Source organism: Oncorhynchus kisutch, linkage group LG17 (genome assembly GCF_002021735.2).
Source record: "Oncorhynchus kisutch isolate 150728-3 linkage group LG17, Okis_V2, whole genome shotgun sequence".
NCBI classification, from domain to species: domain Eukaryota; kingdom Metazoa; phylum Chordata; class Actinopteri; order Salmoniformes; family Salmonidae; genus Oncorhynchus; species Oncorhynchus kisutch.
The window spans coordinates 78,728,837-78,746,977 of record NC_034190.2 but is presented as its reverse complement, the minus strand read 5'-3'; the positions used below and the strand labels follow the sequence as shown (position 1 = coordinate 78,746,977).

Genomic DNA, 18,141 nt, shown 5'->3' with positions numbered 1-18,141 from the left:
GGGAATTACCTGTTTGAGTTTTTTTGGATGGAAATTTACACACCTTGAGTGATACGTAGGGATGTATTGAGTGATGTATGAAGGAGTGTATTGTTGCGTTGTTTGTTCTGTTTTGGTTTGATAAATCTCCTCAGATTGGGTCTGCTGGATGATCAGCATAACTCTGTGACTGATCCTATGACTGGGATGAGGTTTACAGTGTGATAAGGGATTTTAAACTAATTTGAAACATAGTTTCAGCAGAATGTGATAAAAAATAATGGTGCATTAAAAATATTGATAGTAGTAATAATTTGCCTTATGAACTGAACTGTTGTTCTGATTTGTCCTTTCTTGAGGTTACGGTGGAGATAGGCCGGGAACATTTGACCAAAACATCCACTAATTTGAAGGGGGTCCACATACTTTTTTATATATAGTATGCATGTGAGAAAGAGAATCTCATCTGTTTATCTCAAAGTGTTCTGTGTTTGCATATTCTATTCACTGTCTAGTAACTGTAAAAACTATTGGTCGCTAAATCCGGAGAAATGACGGACCTTGTAAAATTGTTGAACACTAAATCCAGCTGGAAGGACCACGTAAAAACAGTTGGCTGGTATGCCCTCACCCGTCTGAGCAGTTGGCTGTGAATGCCCACACCCGTCTGAGCAGTTGGCTGTGAATGCCCTCACCCGTCTGAGCAGTTGGCTGTGAATGCCCACACCCGTCTGAGCAGTTGGCTGTGAATGCCCTCACCCATCTGAGCAGTTGGCTGTGAATGCCCTCACCCGTCTGAGCAGTTGGCTGTGAATGCCCTCACCCGTCTGAGCAGTTGGCTGTGAATGCCCTCACCCGTCTGAGCAGTTGGCTGTGAATGCCCTCACCCGTCTGAGCAGTTGGCTGTGAATGCCCTCACCCGTCTGAGCAGTTGGCTGTGAATGCCCTCACCCGTCTGAGCAGGTGGCTGTGAATGCCCTCACCCGTCTGAGCTGGTGGCTGTGAATGCCCTCACCCGTCTGAGCTGGTGGCTGTGAATGCCCTCACCCGTCTGAGCAGGTGGCTGTGAATGCCCTCACCCGTCTGAGCAGGTGGCTGTGAATGCCCTCACCCGTCTGAGCAGTTGGCTGTGAATGCCCTCACCCGTCTGAGCAGTTGGCTGTGAATGCCCTCACCCGTCTGAGCAGTTGGCTGTGAATGCCCTCACCCGTCTGAGCAGTTGGCTGTGAATGCCCTCACCCGTCTGAGCAGTTGGCTGTGAATGCCCTCACCCGTCTGAGCAGTTGGCTGTGAATGCCCTCACCGCTATATACTTATAACTGATTGGTTTGGTTCTGCCCTCTATAGGGCTGTACAGTTAAAACACCACTGTACTCTTGACAGTCACCACAACAAACACAGACACAGCTGTTTCCTTTGAAGATGTTTATATGATTTTGGTCATCTGAATTACTTGGAATCGTATTGTTGTATAAGACAAAGACATGTAAACAGTATTAGTTAATGGTTATAACTATTCAATATACATATGTACATGAATAAATGGCATTACACTTACAACATGTCTATAAAGGGCTATAAACATAGCATCAATATAAACAAACTTAAACATTCACCTTGTGGAGAGAGAGAGAGAGAGAAAGAGAAACCAATTACTTGGATTGACAAACGGTCAAGATTTATGGCACGCTCTCTCTATCCAGCTTTGTGTGAGAATCCTCCAGGCTGAGGGGTGGTAAATTACTCTGTGCATGAGCAAGCTCCCAGAACTGTCTGGGTCACCCATGGCAAGGCGAACAAAACTCCTTCATAAAGGCTACTTTGGAAAACGCTGTAGTAGCGTGTGCATGTAAAAGACTGTTTACCAATACAACAACAAAAAAAGTAAAGTACTTGGGCAAACAATGCAATAACACTCATGGCAGTAGGAATAATACTACATACGATAAACATGAAGCAAAGTAATATTGGCAACTCTAACATTAAAGAAGAGAAACAGCCATATGTCTGGAAGTTATCAAAGTAACTAAGTCATTAGTGGTAATTACCAGTTTATTTAACCTTTATTTAACTAGGCAAGTCAGTTAAGAACAAATTCTTATTTATAATGACGGCCTACACCAGCCGGTGCTGGGCCAATTGTGTGCCGCCCTATGGGACTCAAAATCACAGCCGGTTGTGATACAGCCTGGATTCGAACCAGGGTGTCTGTTGTGACGCCTCAAGCATTGAGATGCAGTGCCTTAGACCGCTGCGCCACTCAGGAGCCCAATAAACCACCCTGCAACTTACATTTCGATGCACGCACAACATTCAGACATTCGTGTTACTGTCGACAATAAAAAGTCCTCAGAAACATGCGTCTTTTCCCTTCGGACGACGATAACACTCTGACCTGAGTGGGCGGGTGCACATTTCCAAGCGCTCTGATTGGTTGGAAATGGCAGGGCAATGATGGGTGAGGATTTTTTTTAGGTGGGCAGAGCAGCCAAACTAACAGGATTTAAGGGAAACTGGAGGAACTCTGAGGGGAAGTTCGGTGGAGACGAGAGGAGCAGGGCGGCCTTTTTTACAAATAACAATGGATTACTGACATGTTTTATCCCCAAACAACGAACTGTATGAAGGTAACATGCTTCACAATTATTTTACTTATACATTTATAAGTAACTATAAAATGTATTATTTTATTTTTTTGCAGGGATGGTATGTTGAATGTACTGTTAATGTCTCCTTACCAGGAGAGGGCATAATCCCTCTACGCAATACTTGACCTGGGAAAAGGTTTTTGGGAATGGAAAGAGGATACCTCGTCAGTTGAACACTTGTTCTATGTGAAGCTAGCACCTGGATATTAAATATGAATTATCTAAGAGATAAGTTATTCGGCTCATCTTTATATCCACGCCTTACACTTGCTAAATCATCCTACCAAACCTCGACTTTGGCGATGTCATTTACAAAATAGCCTCCATTACCCTACTCAACAAATTGGATGCAGTCTATCACAGTGCAATCCGTTTTGTCACCAAAGCCCCTTAAACTACCCACCATTGCGACCTGTACGCTCTCGTTGGCTGGCCCTCGCTTCATACTCGTCGCCAAACCCACTGGCTCCATGTCATCTACAAGACCCTGCTAGGTAAAGTCCCCCCTTATCTCAGCTCGCTGGTCACCATAGCATCTCCCACCTGTAGCACACGCTCCAGCAGGTATATCTCTCTAGTCACCCCCAAAACCAATTCTTTCTTTGGCCGCCTCTCCTTCCAGTTCTCTGCTGCCAATGACTGGAACGAACTACAAAAATCTCTGAAACTGGAAACACTTATCTCCCTCACTAGCTTTAAGCACCAACTGTCAGAGCAGCTCACAGATTACTGCACCTGTACATAGCCCACCTATAATTTAGCCCAAACAACTACCTCTTTCCCTACTGTATTTAATTTATTTATTTATTTTGCTCCTTTGCACCCCATTATTTTTTATTTCTACTTTGCACATTCTTCCATTGCAAATCTACCATTCCAGTGTTTTACTTGCTATATTGTATTTACTTTGCCACCATGGCCTTTTTTTGCCTTTACCTCCCTTATCTTACCTCATTTGCTCACATCGTATATAGACTTGTTTATACTGTATTATTGACTGTATGTTTGTTTTACTCCATGTGTAACTCTGTGTCGTTGTATGTGTCGAACTGCTTTGCTTTATCTTGGCCAGGTCGCAATTGTAAATGAGAACTTGTTCTCAACTTGCCTACCTGGTTAAATAAAGGTAAAATAAAAAATATAAAAATCCACTTTTTCAACTATAAAATGTTTTGTCCCTGCTTTACTGGTTGGCGGAATGCAAGTTCCCACATCCAATTATTTCAGATTTCACCATGGCGTTATGTCGGCCCATTATTAGAATATGGAAAATATTATTCAATTATTGCATTATATTCATGCTGGCTTTTGCAGGCTGTTACAAATGCACGGCGGCTTGTTGCGCAATTAAACTGAACGTCTTTACTTCAGATAAACAACTCGTAGAAAAGTCACTCATCCAATCCTCACACCTCAGTGCACGCACAACGTGCCTGATACATTATTAAAGCAACAGTATTCAATACTTAACTGAGCTATCATACCATATTACTGAACACAACACAGGCTACCTAAGTGGGATGGCATACAGGCTGTCGTATTAATGCACAATTTGCTTAAATGGATAATGGAACCACTGTTTTTTATTAGTCATTCGAGGTTTTAGCGAAAGATGTGATGTCATTACGTCCAGCTGTTTTTATCGACATGACAGTTCAATGGAAACACACTGTAGCAAGCAATTGTCACATCTACTTTCTAAATGTCAACCCCAAAAAATTATCACTGGACAAGTTAATGGAAACATGCAGTGCCTTCTGAAAATATTTTCCCACATTTTGTTACATTATAGCCTTATTTGAAAATGTATAGAATTGTTTTATCCTCATCTTCACACAATACCCCATAATGGCAAATGAAATGTTTGCAAATGTATTAAATATACAGTGGGGAGAACAAGTATTTGATACACTGCCGATTTTGCAGGTTTTCCTACTTACAAAGCATGTAGAGGTCTGTAATTTTTTTTTAACCATAGGTACACTTCAACCGTGAGAGACGGAATCTAAAACAAAATCCAGAAAATCACATTGTATGATTTTTAAGTGACACTACAGATTGTAGTGTCATACCCAAGAAGACTCAAGGCTGCAATAGCTGCCAAATGTGCTTCAACAAAGTACTGAGTAAAAGGGTCTGAATACTTGTGAAAATTTCCAGGTTTTTATTTTATACATTTGCAAAAATGTCTAACATCTGAATCCATTTTAGAAATGAGGCTGTAATGTAACAAAATGTGGGAAATATTCCTTGTCAGTCCTTGCTCTGTCGTCCTTGGCCAGTTGTCACAGTCGAGGTATAGTTTCACTGTGAAGCTCTTCGACCGCCACTCTGTTAATTTCAAAATATTAATGATTTGTTACTTTTTATGCATACTACGTGAGCATTAACATAATCATTTGGAAGAAGAAAGGCAAATGTTTAACTTACAGTGAACGTTCGTGAAAACCCGTTTCCTCTACAGGAAGCTACAATATAAATATAATTCATGAACCTATTGCTATAAAATACATTTCGTACAAGTTGCACTATGGCAGTGATTTTCAACTGGTTTTGCCTCGGGACCCATATTGAACCAGGTTGGGTTAGACACAACCCAATATTCGCATCGGAAAACTATTTGTGATACTACATTGATAGTAAATGTAGAAATTACATTACTGGGGAACAATATTCTCACCTCTTTCAATCATTTCATTTTGGCCATATTCTTGATGAAGAACTCTTATTAAACTCACTGGTTTGAGACAAAAAAAAAAAAATCAACCAACATAGCGCTGCTAATAGCTCTAAATTGAAAATACTGTGTTTCAATACACATGTCAGAGATTACATTTATAATTTTAAAAAACTCCTTGATTTTTTACACATTTTCTACCTTGTTTAAGTTGTGTAAAATCAGACTGTGTGTGTGTGTGTGTGTGTGTGTGTGTGTGTGTGTGTGTGTGTGTGTGTACACACACAGTTGAAGTCGGAAGTTTACATACACCTTAGCCAAATACATTTAAACTCTGTTTTTCACAATTCCTGACATTTAATCTGAGTAAAAATTCCCGGTCTTAGGTCAGTTAGGATCACCACGTTATTTTAAGAATGTGAAATGTCAGAATAATAGTAGAGAGAATTATTTATTTCAGCTTTTATTTCTTTCATCACATTCCCAGTGGGTCAGAAGTTTACATACACTCAATTAGTATTTGGTAGCATTACCTTTAAATTGTTTAACTTGGGTGAAACGTTTCGGGTAGCCTTCCAAAATAAGTTGGGTGAATTTTGGCCCATTCCTCCTGACAGAGCTGGTGTAAACGGAGTCCGGTTTGTCGGCCTCCTTGCTCGCACACGCTTTTTCAGTTCTGCCCACAAATTGTCTATAGGATTGAGGTCAGTGCTTCGTGATGGCCACTCCAATACCTTGATTTTGTTGTCCTTAAGCCATTTTGCCACAACTTTGGAAGTATGCTTGGGGCCATTATCCATTTGGAAAACCCCATTTGCGACCAAGCTTTAACTTCCTGACTGAGGTCTTGAGATGTTGCTTCAATATATCCACGTAATTTTCCCTCCTCATGATGCCATCTATTTTGTGAAGTGCACCAGTCCCTCCTGCAGCAAAGCACCCCTCCCCCCCAACATGATGCTGCCACCTCCATGCTTCACGTTTGGAAAGGTCTTCTTCGGCTTGCAAGCATCCCCTTTTTCCTCCAAACATAACAATGTTCATCATGGCCAAACAGTTCGATTTTTGTTTCATCAGACTAGAGGCCATTTCTCCAAAAAGTACGATCTTTGTCCTCATGTGCAGTTGCAAACCGTAGTCTGGCTTTTTTATGGCGGTTTTGGAGCAGTGGCTTCTTCCTTTCTGAGGTGCTGTTACGGCTTTCTTCCATCGAAGGAGAGTCGGACCAAAATGCAGCGTGGTTAGTTCGATGTTTAATGAATGAAATAAACACGACAAACAAGAAACGGAACGTGAAAACCTATACAGCCTATCTGGTGAATACATACACACTGAGACAGGAACAATCACCCACAAACACACAGTGAAACCCAGGCTACCTAAATATGGTTCCCAATCAGAGACGATGAGAATCACCTGACTCTGATTGAGAACCTCAGGCAGCCATAGACTATGCTAGACACCCCTACTCAGCCACAATCCCAATACCACAACACAACACAAAATAACCCCATGTCACATCCTGGCCTGACCAAATAAATATATAAACACAAAATACTAAGACCAGGGCGTGACAGGTGCCTTTAAGGTTATGTCGATATAGGACTCGTTTTACTGTGGATATTGGTACTTTTGTACCCGTTTCCTCCAGCATCTTCACAAGATCCTTTGCTGTTGTTCTGGGATTGATTTGCACTTTTCACACCAAAGTACGTTCATCTCTAGGAGACAGAACGCGTCTCCTTCCTGAGCGGTATGACGGCTGCTTGGTCCCTAGGTGTTAATACTTGCGTACTATTGTTTGTACAGATGAACGTGGTACCTTCAGGCGTTTGGAAATAGCTCCCAAGGATGAACCAGACTTGTGGAGGTCTACAATTTTTTTTCTGAGGTCTTTTCTGATTTTGTTTCATTTTCCCATGATGTCAAGTAAAGATGCACTGGGTTTGAAGGCAGGCCTTGAAATACACTGACAGGTAAACCTCCAATTGACTCAAATGATGTCAATTAGCCTGTCAGAAGCTTCTAAAGCCATTACATACTTTTCTGGAATTTTCCAAGTTGTTTAAAGGCACAGTCAACTTAGTGTATGTACATTTCTGACCCACTGGAATTTGATACAGGGAATTATAAGTGAAATAATCTGTCTGTAAACAATTGTTGGAAAAATTACTTGTGTCATGCACAAAGTAGATGTCCTAACCGACTTGCCAAAACTATAGTTTGTTAACAAGAAATGTGTGGGGTGGTTGAAAAACGAGTTAATGACTCCAACCTAAGTGTATGTAAACTTCCGACTTCAACTGTAAGTATTCAGACCCTTTTCTATGAGACTCGAAATTGAGCAAATTTATTTTTATTTATTTCCACATTTATTTAACCAGGTAGACTAGTTGAGAACAAGTTCTCATTTACAACTGCGACCTGGCCAAGATAAAGCAAAGCAGTGTGACACAAACAACAACACAGAGTTACACATGGAATAAACAAGCGTCCTGTCAATAACACAATAGTGTGCAAATGTGTGTGCAAACGGCGTGAGGAGGTAAGTGAGGAGGTAAGGCAATAAATAGGCCATAGTAGCAAGGTAATTACAATTTAGCAAATTAACACTGGTGTGATAGATGAGCAGATGATGATGTACAAGTAGAAATACTGGTGTGCAAAAGAGCAGAAAAGTACATAAAAACAATATGGGGGTGAGGTTGGTAGATTAGATGGTCCCGGGTGGTGCAATGGTCTTTTCTCGGTTCGAGCCCAGGTTCTGCCGCAGCCGGCCGTGACCGGGAGGCCAATGGGGCAGCGCACAATTGTCCCAGCTAGGTCCGGGGTAGGCAGGGTTTGCCCGGCAAGGATATCCTTGTCTCCTCGCGCACTAGTGACTCCTGTGGCGGGCCGGGCGCAGTGCACGCTGACCAGGTCCCTAGGTGTATGGTGTTTCCTCCGACACATTGGTGCGTCTGGCTTCCGGGTTGGATGTGCGTGTGTCAAGAAGCAGGGCGGCTTGGTTGGGTTGTGTTTCGGAGGACGCATGGCTCTCGACCTTCGCCTCTCCCGAGTCCGTACGGGGGTTGCAGCGATGAGACGACAGTAACTACTACCAATTGGATACCACGAAATGTATATCTGCAGTGATCGGTTAGCTACTCAGATAGCTGATGTTTAAAGTGAGTGAGGGAGATAAGACTCCAGCTTCAGCGATTTTTGCAATTAGTTCCAGTCACTGGCAGCAGAGAACTGTAAGGAAAGGCAGCCAAAGAGGTGTTGGCTTTGGGGATGACCAGTGAGATATACCTGCTGGAGCGCATGCTACAGGTGGGTGTTATCGTGACCAATGAGCTGAGATAAGGTGGAACTTTACCTAGCATACACTTATAGATGACCTGGAGCCAGTGGGTCTGGCAACGAATATGAAGCGAGGGCCAGCCGACTAGAGCATACAGGTCACAGTGGTGGTTGGTATAAGGGGCTTTGGTAACAAATGGATGGCACTGTGATAGACTGCATCCAGTTTGCTGAGTAGAGTGTTGGAAGCTATTTTGTAGATGACATCGCCGAAGTCGAGGATCAGTAGGATAGTCAGTTTTACTAGGGTATGTTTGGCGGCGTAAGTGAAGGAGGCTTTGTTGCAAAATAGGAAACTGATTCTAGATTTCATTTTGGATTGGAGATGTTTAATATCTGTCTGGAAGGAGAGTTTACAGTCTAGTCAGACACCTAGGTATTTGTAGTTGTCCACATATTCTAAGTCAGAACCGTCCAGAGTAGTGATGCTAGTCGGGCGGGCGGGTGTGGGCAGCGAACGGTTGAAAAGCATGCATTTGGTTTTTACTAGCGTTTAAGAGCAGTTGGAGGCCACGGAAGGAGTGTTGTATGGCATTAAAGCTTGTTTGGAGGTTAGTTAACACAGTGTCCAAAGAAGGGACAGATGTATCCAGAATGGTGTCGTCTGTGTAGAGGTGGATCAGGGAATCAGAGAAAATAGTCTGCCCGAGAATTGAACCCTGTGGTACCCCCATAGAGACTGCCAGAGGTCTGGACAACAGGCCCTATGATTTGACACACTGAACTCTGTCTGAGAAGTAGTTGGTGAACCAGGCGAGGCAGTCATTTGAGAAACGAAGGCTATTGAGTCTGCCAATAAGAATACGGTGATTGACAGTCGAAAGCCTTGGCCAGGTCGATAAAGACGGCTGCACAGTACTGTCTTTTATCGATGGGGATTAGGATATCATTTAGGACCTTGAGCGTGGCTGAGGTGCACCCGTGACCAGCTCGGAAGCCGGATTGCACAGCGGAGAAGGTACGGTGGAATTCAAAATGGTCAGTGATCTGTTTATTAACTTGGCTTTCAAAGACTTTAGAAAGGCAGGGCAGGATGGATATAGGTCTGTAACAGTTTGGGTCTAGAGTGTCTCCCCCTTTGAAGAGGGGATGACCGCAGTAGCTTTTCTATCTTTAGGGATCTCGGACGATATGAAAAAGAGGCTGAACAGACTGGTAATAGGGGTTGCAACAATGGCGGCGGATAGTCTTAGAAAGAGAGGGTCCAGATTGTCTAGTCCAGCTGATATTTACGGGTCCAGGTTTTGCAGCTCTTTCAGAACATCTGCTATCTGGATTTGGGTGAAGGAGAAGCTGGGGAGGCTTGGGCAAGTAGCTGCGGGGGGTGTGGAGCTGTTGGCGGGGGTTGGGGTAGCCATGAGGAAAGCTTATTGAAATTCTCAATTATCATTGATTTATCGGTTGTGACCGTGTTACCTAACCTTAGTGCAGCTGGGAGGTGGTGCTCTTGTTCTCCATGGACTTTACAGTGTCCCAAAACTTTTTGGAGTTAAAGCTACAGGATGCACATTTCTGTTTGAAAAAGCTGGCCTTTGCTTTCCTGACTGACTGCGTGTATTGGTTCCTGACATCCCTGAACATTTGCATATCACGGGGACTATTCGATGCTATTGCAGTCCGCCTCAGGATGTTTTTGTGCTGGTCAAGGGCAGTCAGGTCTGGAGTGAACCAAGGGCTATATCTGTTCTTAGTTCTACATTTTTTGAAAGGGGCATGCTTATTTAAGGTGGTGAGGAAATTACTTTTAAAGAATGACCAGGCATCCTCGACTGACGGGATGAGGTCAATATCCTTCCAGGATACCTGGGCCAGGTCGATTAGAAAGGCCTGCTCGCAGAAGTGTTTTAGGGAGCATTTGACAGTGATGAGGGGTGGTCGTTTGACCGCGGACCCATAGCGGATGCAGGCAATGAGGCATGATCGCTGAGATCCTGATTGAAAACAGCAGAGGTGTATTTGGAGGGCAAGTTGGTCAGGATAATATCTATGAGGGTGCCCATGATTACGGATTTAGGTTTGTACCTGGTGGCTTCCTTGATAATTTGTGTGAGATTGAGGGCATCTAGCTTAGATTGTAGGACTGCCGGGGTGTTAAGCATATCCCAGTTTAGGTCACCTAACAGTACGAGCTCTGAAGATAGATGAGGGGCAATCAATTCACATATGGTGTCCAGGGCACAGCTGGGAGCTGAGGGCGGGGGGGGGGGGGTCGGTCTATAACAGGCGGCAACACTGAGAGACTTATTTCTGGAGAGATTCATTTTTAGATAGCTCTGTCAGATTGACCATTGAGTGACCATTGGATTCTTGGTCACCTCCCTGACCAAGGCCCTTCTCCCCTGATTGCTCCGTTTGGCTGGGCGGCCAGCTATTGGAAGAGTCTTGATGGTTCCAAACTTCTTCTATTTAAGAATGATGGAGTCCACTATGTTCTTGTGGACCTTCAATGCTACAGAAATGTGTTGGTACCGTTCCCCAGATCTGTGCCTCGACACAATCCTGTCTCGGAGCTCGACTGAGCTCAATTTCGAGTCTCATAGTAAAGGGTCTGAATACTTATGTAAATAAGGTATTTAAGTTTTGCAAAAAAATCTTTGTCATTATGGGGTATTGTGTAGATTGATTCAATTATTATTTCTCTCTTCAATTTTAGAATAAGGCTGTAACATTACAAAATGTGGAAAAAGTCAAGGGGTCTGAATACTTTCCAAATGCAGTGTGTGTGTGTGTGTGTGTGTGTGTGTGTGTGTGTGTGTGTGTGTGTGTGTGTGTGTGTGTATGTATGTATTTTTTTCTCTAGATTTTTTTTACACACGCAACACATTCAAAACCTATTGGGTCACGACCCACCAGTTGAGAATCGCTGCACTATGCCAATTAAAGATTTAGTCCAAGGCTGCCCAACCCTCTTCCTGGAGATCTACTGTCCTATATGTATAGTTACTGCAATGTGCATAATATGGAAAACTACTACAGTACTACTACAATTAAATGATATTCCATCTAAGAAACCTACATTTGCTACAATGCTGTACGTGGATCAAATGCTGTACATAAGTCAAATCTTAGATTAAGAATAGCCTACATTTGAAAGGAACTCAACAATATAGAAATGTACCTTTTCTTGAATTTCTTGATTTTCTGAAAACATAGCAAAATGAATTGGGTTAACAAAGTGATGCAAAGTTAATAGCCTAGATCTATAAGTAATACATTGTTAGAAAAGTGTGAGAGGGCCAGTAATGTACAGTATGTAGGGAGAAGGGTAAAACATGTTAAACTAACCTTTAGTTTCTTTACCTGAAAGCAAATCAAAAGTTATCCGATTGTTAGGAGCGAAGCAAAACCCACTCATTAACTTAATTATGTAGAACACAGACATGCAGAAGGAACCGAACAATAACGAACGAAAAAGACTAACCTTTAGTTACAAACAAGACAAAAATAAAAGCTACAAAAAGGAAAACTGAAGATGGAACTAAGACAATGACTCTATTCCTTAGTGATTCCGCAGATTTTCCGCAAACAACATCTCTTGTTTGACTTCCATCTTCAATCTTGTATTGTCCAATGGCTTTACAACTAAAAGATGAACAAATAAAAGTTGTTGAAGGCAGTTGAACCATTATCATATTAGCGATCATCAAACATTGTTTCAAATGTATATACATATATATATATATTTTACAGACAAATCTATGAAGGCCAAATGATAATATCGGTGAGTGTAGAGGCATTTCATTTCAATATATTACAAATGTTTCTCAAATAAAAATGTTGTCACTATTCCTTGGGCATATAAAACTCTGATTAGGTAACAATGACATTATTGATCATCCTCATAATAATTGTTGAATGCAGTGTTTCCCCTAGTACAGTACATTATACAGACGCTCTTATCCAGAGAGACTTAGTAGTGACTGCATACATTTTCATAATTGTTTTCCCCCATACTGGTCCCCCTTGGGAATCGAACCCACAACCCTGGCATTGCAAGCACCATGCTTTACCAACTGAGCCACATGAACCAGTATTGACAAGTCAATCTAATGTATTCTTGAAGTAAATCAATTATTGTTATTGATTATAAAGCGTTGTTCACATTGGCAGTTTGAAGTGACTCAAATCCTATTTTTTTGCATATCCGAATCCGTTTTTTGTTGCAGTCTGAACAACCAAAAAGGCACATGAAATTATATATTTTAAGCCACAATTGGCTTGATTGTAGGTGGTTTGGAGTCAGATTCAAATCTGATTCCCAGGCCATGCGACATGTCTGAATAGTCATATCTGAGTTATAATGCCCTCAAGTGGTTTTTAGACATATTTGGGCATATGTTGTTGCTTAGCTACTCTGTTGACAGTTTGATATGAATATGGTAGCTAAATAGTTTGTTAATTGTTTACAAACAAATGTGCTAGGAGGTTAAACAGCTACCTAGCTAGCTAGTTAACTGCTGTGGATAACCAAAAAGGATTTGTTTTGAAAGTTGGATCATCTTTTGTCCTTTGAGGCTTTAAAAGTGTTTTTACACTATGATTTTGAACATTCAAAGCAACTGGGAAACTTCCATGACGACACATTGTTGTCATCACCTTAGGTTGTTACATAACTTCTGAGTGATGGGAAGCACAAGCACCACCACCAATCAGACCACACCACTGCGCAGTGTGCACACACCCCTCATTACAATGGCGACTAGCTAGCCATGTCAGCAAATGACTGCTGTCTGAACACACACACACACATCCGATTTGGTCACTTGTAACTTACAGTTTGGACAGTCAGTATTCCAAAACAAAACTGATTTAAGCATTAAGGCCTGCAGTGTGAAGAAGGCTTAAAATCCCATATTTTTGCGTAGTCATCCAGATCAAACCAGCCATTGTTAATGTCTCTAACAAATAGGAATGAAACCAGCCAAAACATACTCAGTCCAAGCAGTGCAGTTCACACCATGTTGTGAGTAAGAACCATGCTGACACTCCTCACACATGGTATCTGTTGTCTTTGTTCCTGCACAGGAATAACATGTAATATGCTGTGAGTAATTCCTATTGACAATAACAGTTATGAAAATGAAAAAGAATGGTATTTTATTAACTTTACTTCATACTATATATACACACACATACCCGGTACTTTAACTCTCTGTCCAGGTGAGCAAAGTGTATGTCTTAGCGCAAAGGTGCACTCGTTGCCAGCTGAGGAGCTGGTACAATAATATCCATTCATAACATGACAAATAGAGTTACTTGTAGTAGTACACGTCATCAAAATGTACAGACCTTGTCCTGGAAAACATAAAAGTAAGGAAGATTACAGGGGACTCTTTTTAATCGCAAGGATTTGCCTTAATGTGGTGCATGAACTGAAAGGAGTCTTGGGAAACTAGCCTGAAGAAGATCCTAATGAATAAACAAAGAAAACATGCAGATATTGTGTACAAGCCTCATTAGCTAGGTTTCCATTGAATTGGAGACAGATTTTCATGTGAATATCATAAAATCTGCAATAAAGCAAATATGCCCATTTCTCCCCCAGTGGTGTTCCCACCAAAAAACGGACTTGTTGCAGATAAATCAGTGCTTGATGATGTAGTGCACACAAAATGTTTATTTTCTTTTTATGTACTGAATAAAAATATAAAGTTGAATGGGTTTCCATCGCATTTTCAACTCTACCAATAGTTTAGTCACACAAACTGTTGCTTTAAATAGCAAATGTGCCTTCTCTGGTCTTCACACTTGCGCTCTAGCTACAGCTCGCAGATACAGTGCAGGAAGGCTGTGCGGGTAGTCTAGTCTACATAATGAGATTATTATGAATAAGAGCGAGAATATTTGTATTTGCCAAACAGCAGTCAAGCGTCGATCATCATGTCACCAGAATCAGACTCGATATTTATTGGAAAGCAGCATCAAGATCACCATCAACTTTCACCACCCTGTGAGGTTCATCATAACTTATTTAATCTGTATAAACTGCATGCTTTCCCAAGTCGGAGTGGGAGGACCACACACCATGTCATCACGTGACTTCAAGTTTACTTCAATATGATGGTTTTTATAATGAATTTTACAGACAAAAAGATCCCATGTGGAACAAACAAATTATCTGTCATTATTTATAAAATTGTACCAAAACTTCCTGTTTCCATCACGGCTTTCGTGATTTATTTATTTTATTCTGTATGATTTTACTTGCATAAAAACTGTGGATGGAAATGTGGTTAATGAGATCAGCCAAAACTCTTGCATGATGACAATCAAAGATGTTGAGAGCAGAGGAGTCATGCTCATCCATTTTTTTATACCAAATTAATTCAAATTGGATTTAATTAATTACCCTCACAAAAAATGGTTGCATGACACATTATTCCTATTTCAGCTCTTTAATGCCTCCTTGTGCCTAATATCCTGAGATTTGGTTTGGTCATGGTTTTGCATTGGTCATTCTGGTTGTTTAGCATTGAAGAGAAAATTACATGCAAGTTCACTGGTGACATTAAATTTTTTTAGTCTAAAGAATTGTCACAAAGAGGCTTGGACACAGGGCCGGCTCGAGGCATAAGTGACATAAGCGGTCACTAAGGGCCCTAAGCCGCTAGGGGGCCCCCAACCCACAAAAGAAAATGACAAAATATAACAGACTGCAGTACTGTGTAGTATAACAGACTGCAGTACTGTGTAGTATAACAGACTGCAGTACTGTGTAGTATAACAGACTGCAGTACTGTGTAGTATAACAGACTGCAGTACTGTGTAGTGTAACAGACTGCAGTACTGTGTAGTGTAACCAACTGCAGTACTGTGTAGTATAACAGACTGCAGTACTGTGTAGTGTAACAGACTGCAGTACTGTGTAGTATAACAGACTGCAGTACTGTGTAGTATAACAGACTGCAGTACTGTGTAGTATAACAGACTGCAGTACTGTGTAGTATAACAGACTGCAGTACTGTGTAGTATAACAGACTGCAGTACTGTGTAGTGTAACAGACTGAAGTACTGTGTAGTATAACAGACTGCAGTACTGTGTAGTATAACAGACTGCAGTACTGTGTAGTGTAACAGACTGAAGTTAGGGCTGTTGCGGTGACCGTATTACCGCCACATCGGCAGTCAGGGGTCACGACTGCAGTCAAATTCCACATGATCATTGAGTCATGGTAATCTCCCGTTATGCACTCTGGACATGCTTTGTTAGTATCCAATTTGTTAACGACCATCAGGTCCTAATGACCCTGGTTCGATCCTGGGCTGTATCACAACCGGCGGTGATTGGGAGTCCCATAGGGTGGTGCATAATTGGCCCAGCTTGGCCCGGGTTAGGGGGGGGTTTGGTCTGGTCTGGGTAGGCCGTCATTGTAAAATAAGAATTTGTTCTTAACCGACTTGCCTAGTTAAATAAAGGTTTAAAAAAATATATATTGTCCCCCTATAATCATTTAAATTGTTACAGGTTTCATTTTATATTTTTGTTCAGTATAATTAATAGGCTGACACATTAGCTTTAGCTCCTGAATATCTTGAGCGTTTCCATCTCCTATCCTTCATTTGTTTTCTCCAGCGTGAAGAGGGGCTGTCAACAGTTTTAGTGAAATATGTTTTGTTGCAAAAACATGTTACTATCGATGTTCCTGAAAAGATGTCACTTGGTTTCCCAAATTAAACACTGGGTAGCAGCAGGAACAGGGTTGGAGTGCCCCTGGAATACAGAGTTTGGGCAGTATATCACCTGTTGTGGGCAGTATATTTGGGCAGTATATTTGGGCAGTATATCACCTGTTGCACAGCGAGAGGCTGCATGCTCCTCACACAGTGGTTGATGTGTGGAGTGAAGTCAATGTTCTTCTATGTATTTCTCAGCTGCTCATATTAAACACAGCTATAAAACCAAAGTAAAGCCTACCAGGCATCATTGAAAAACAGACCAGCGGGAAAGTGCAAAAGTTTTCTACTGCCCCTGTTCCTTCCCATTTGATAATGGGCCATTACATATCACAACTAATCGGTTTCAAATGATCACTTTTATGCTCAACATAGCCACTTCATCTGCGCACTCTCTCCGGAATGGGAAAATGATTCATTCCATTTTATTCAGCTAAGTTCAATTATATTCTTCTTGGTATAAAATAATCTAATCTAAAACAATGGCACGGGACGTATAAGCATATCTTGTCAGCTAAATGAACAAGCCTAAAGCCTATGGTATATGGAGCATAGCCAGCCAGATAACATCCAGTGCCTTCGGAAAGTATTCAGACCCCTTCCATTTTTCCACATTATGTTACATTACAGCCTTATTCTAAAATGGATTAAATAAATAAAAAATCCTCAATCTACACGCAAAACCCCATAATAACAAAGCAATAGCAGGTTTTTAGACACCCTTGAGATGTTTCTACAACTTGATTGGAGTCCACCTGTGGTAAATTCAATTGATTGTACAGGATTAGGAAAGGCACACACCTATGTATATAAGGTCCCACAGTTGGCAGTGCATGTCAGAGCAAAAACCAAGCCATGAGGTCAAAGGAATTGTTCGTAGAGCTCCGAGACAGGATTGTGTTGAGGCACAGATCTGGGGAAGTGTACCAAAACATTTCTGCACCATTGAAGGTCCCAAGAACACAGTGGCCTCCATCAGTCTTAAATGGAAGAACTTTGGAACCACCAAGACTCTTCCTAGAGCTGGCCGCCCGGCCAAACTGAGCAATCAGGGGAGAAGGGCCTTTGTCAGAGAGGTGACCAAGAATCCAATGGTCACTGACAGAGATCCAGAGTTCCTCTGTGGAGATGGGAGAACCATCCAGAAGGACAACCATCTCTGCAGCACTCCACCAATCAGGACTTTATGGTAGAGTGGCCAGACGGAAGCCATTCCTCAGTAAACGGTACATGACAGCCTGCTTGGAGATTGCCAAAAGGCACCTAAAGGACTCTCAGACCATGAGAAACAGGATTCTATGGTTTGATGAAACCAAGATTGAATTATTTGGCCAGAATGCCAAGCGTCACATCTGGAAGAAACCTGGCACAATCCCTACGTTGAAGCATGGTGGTCGCAGCATCATGCTGTGGGGATGCTTTTCAGCGGCAGGGACTGGGAGACTAGTCCGGATCGAGGGAAAGATGAACGGAGCAAAGTACAGAGAGATCCTTGATGAAAACCTGCTCCAGTGTTCTCATGACCTCAGACTGGGGCGAAGGTTCACCTTCCATTAGGACAACGACCCTAAGCAGACAGCCAAAACAACACAGGAATGGCTGAAAATAGCTGTGCAGCGACACTCCCCATCCAACCTGACAGAGATTGAGAGGATCTACAAAGAAGAATGGGAGAAACTCCCCAAATACAGGTGTGCTAAGCCTGTAGCGTCATACCCAAGAAGACTCAAGGCTGTAATCGAAGACTCAAGGCTGTAATTCTAAAAACCTGTTTTTGCTTTGTCATAATGGGGTATTGTGTGTAGATTGATGAGGGGG

General features: G+C 41.9%; 1 protein-coding gene across 4 annotated transcripts in view; it reads right to left on the bottom strand.

Annotated features, from left to right (window-relative positions):
- Positions 1-1,389: 1,389 nt before the first annotated feature.
- Positions 1,390-18,141, bottom strand: part of LOC109876011 (tumor necrosis factor receptor superfamily member 14) — a 29,795-nt gene continuing 13,043 nt past the window's right edge. Inside the window, exons 4-11 of one of the 4 annotated variants that reach the window (XR_002252900.2) lie at positions 13,786-13,944; positions 13,582-13,666; positions 12,071-12,231; positions 11,935-11,949; positions 11,768-11,790; positions 5,308-5,364; positions 5,058-5,095; positions 4,184-4,958 (exon numbers count right to left, since the gene is read on the bottom strand). Coding sequence is in view for 2 of the 4 variants with exons in the window: in XM_020468481.2 (XP_020324070.1) it covers positions 4,913-4,958; positions 5,058-5,095; positions 11,768-11,790; positions 11,935-11,949; positions 12,071-12,231; positions 13,582-13,666; positions 13,786-13,944 (527 nt within the window). In the remaining 2 variants the exon portion in view is untranslated. Of the gene's footprint in view, positions 4,959-5,057; positions 5,096-5,307; positions 5,365-11,767; positions 12,232-13,581; positions 13,667-13,785; positions 13,945-18,141 lie in introns of all 4 variants that reach the window. The other 3 variants (XM_020468481.2, XM_020468485.2, XR_004203737.1) reach the window with 3 other exon arrangements.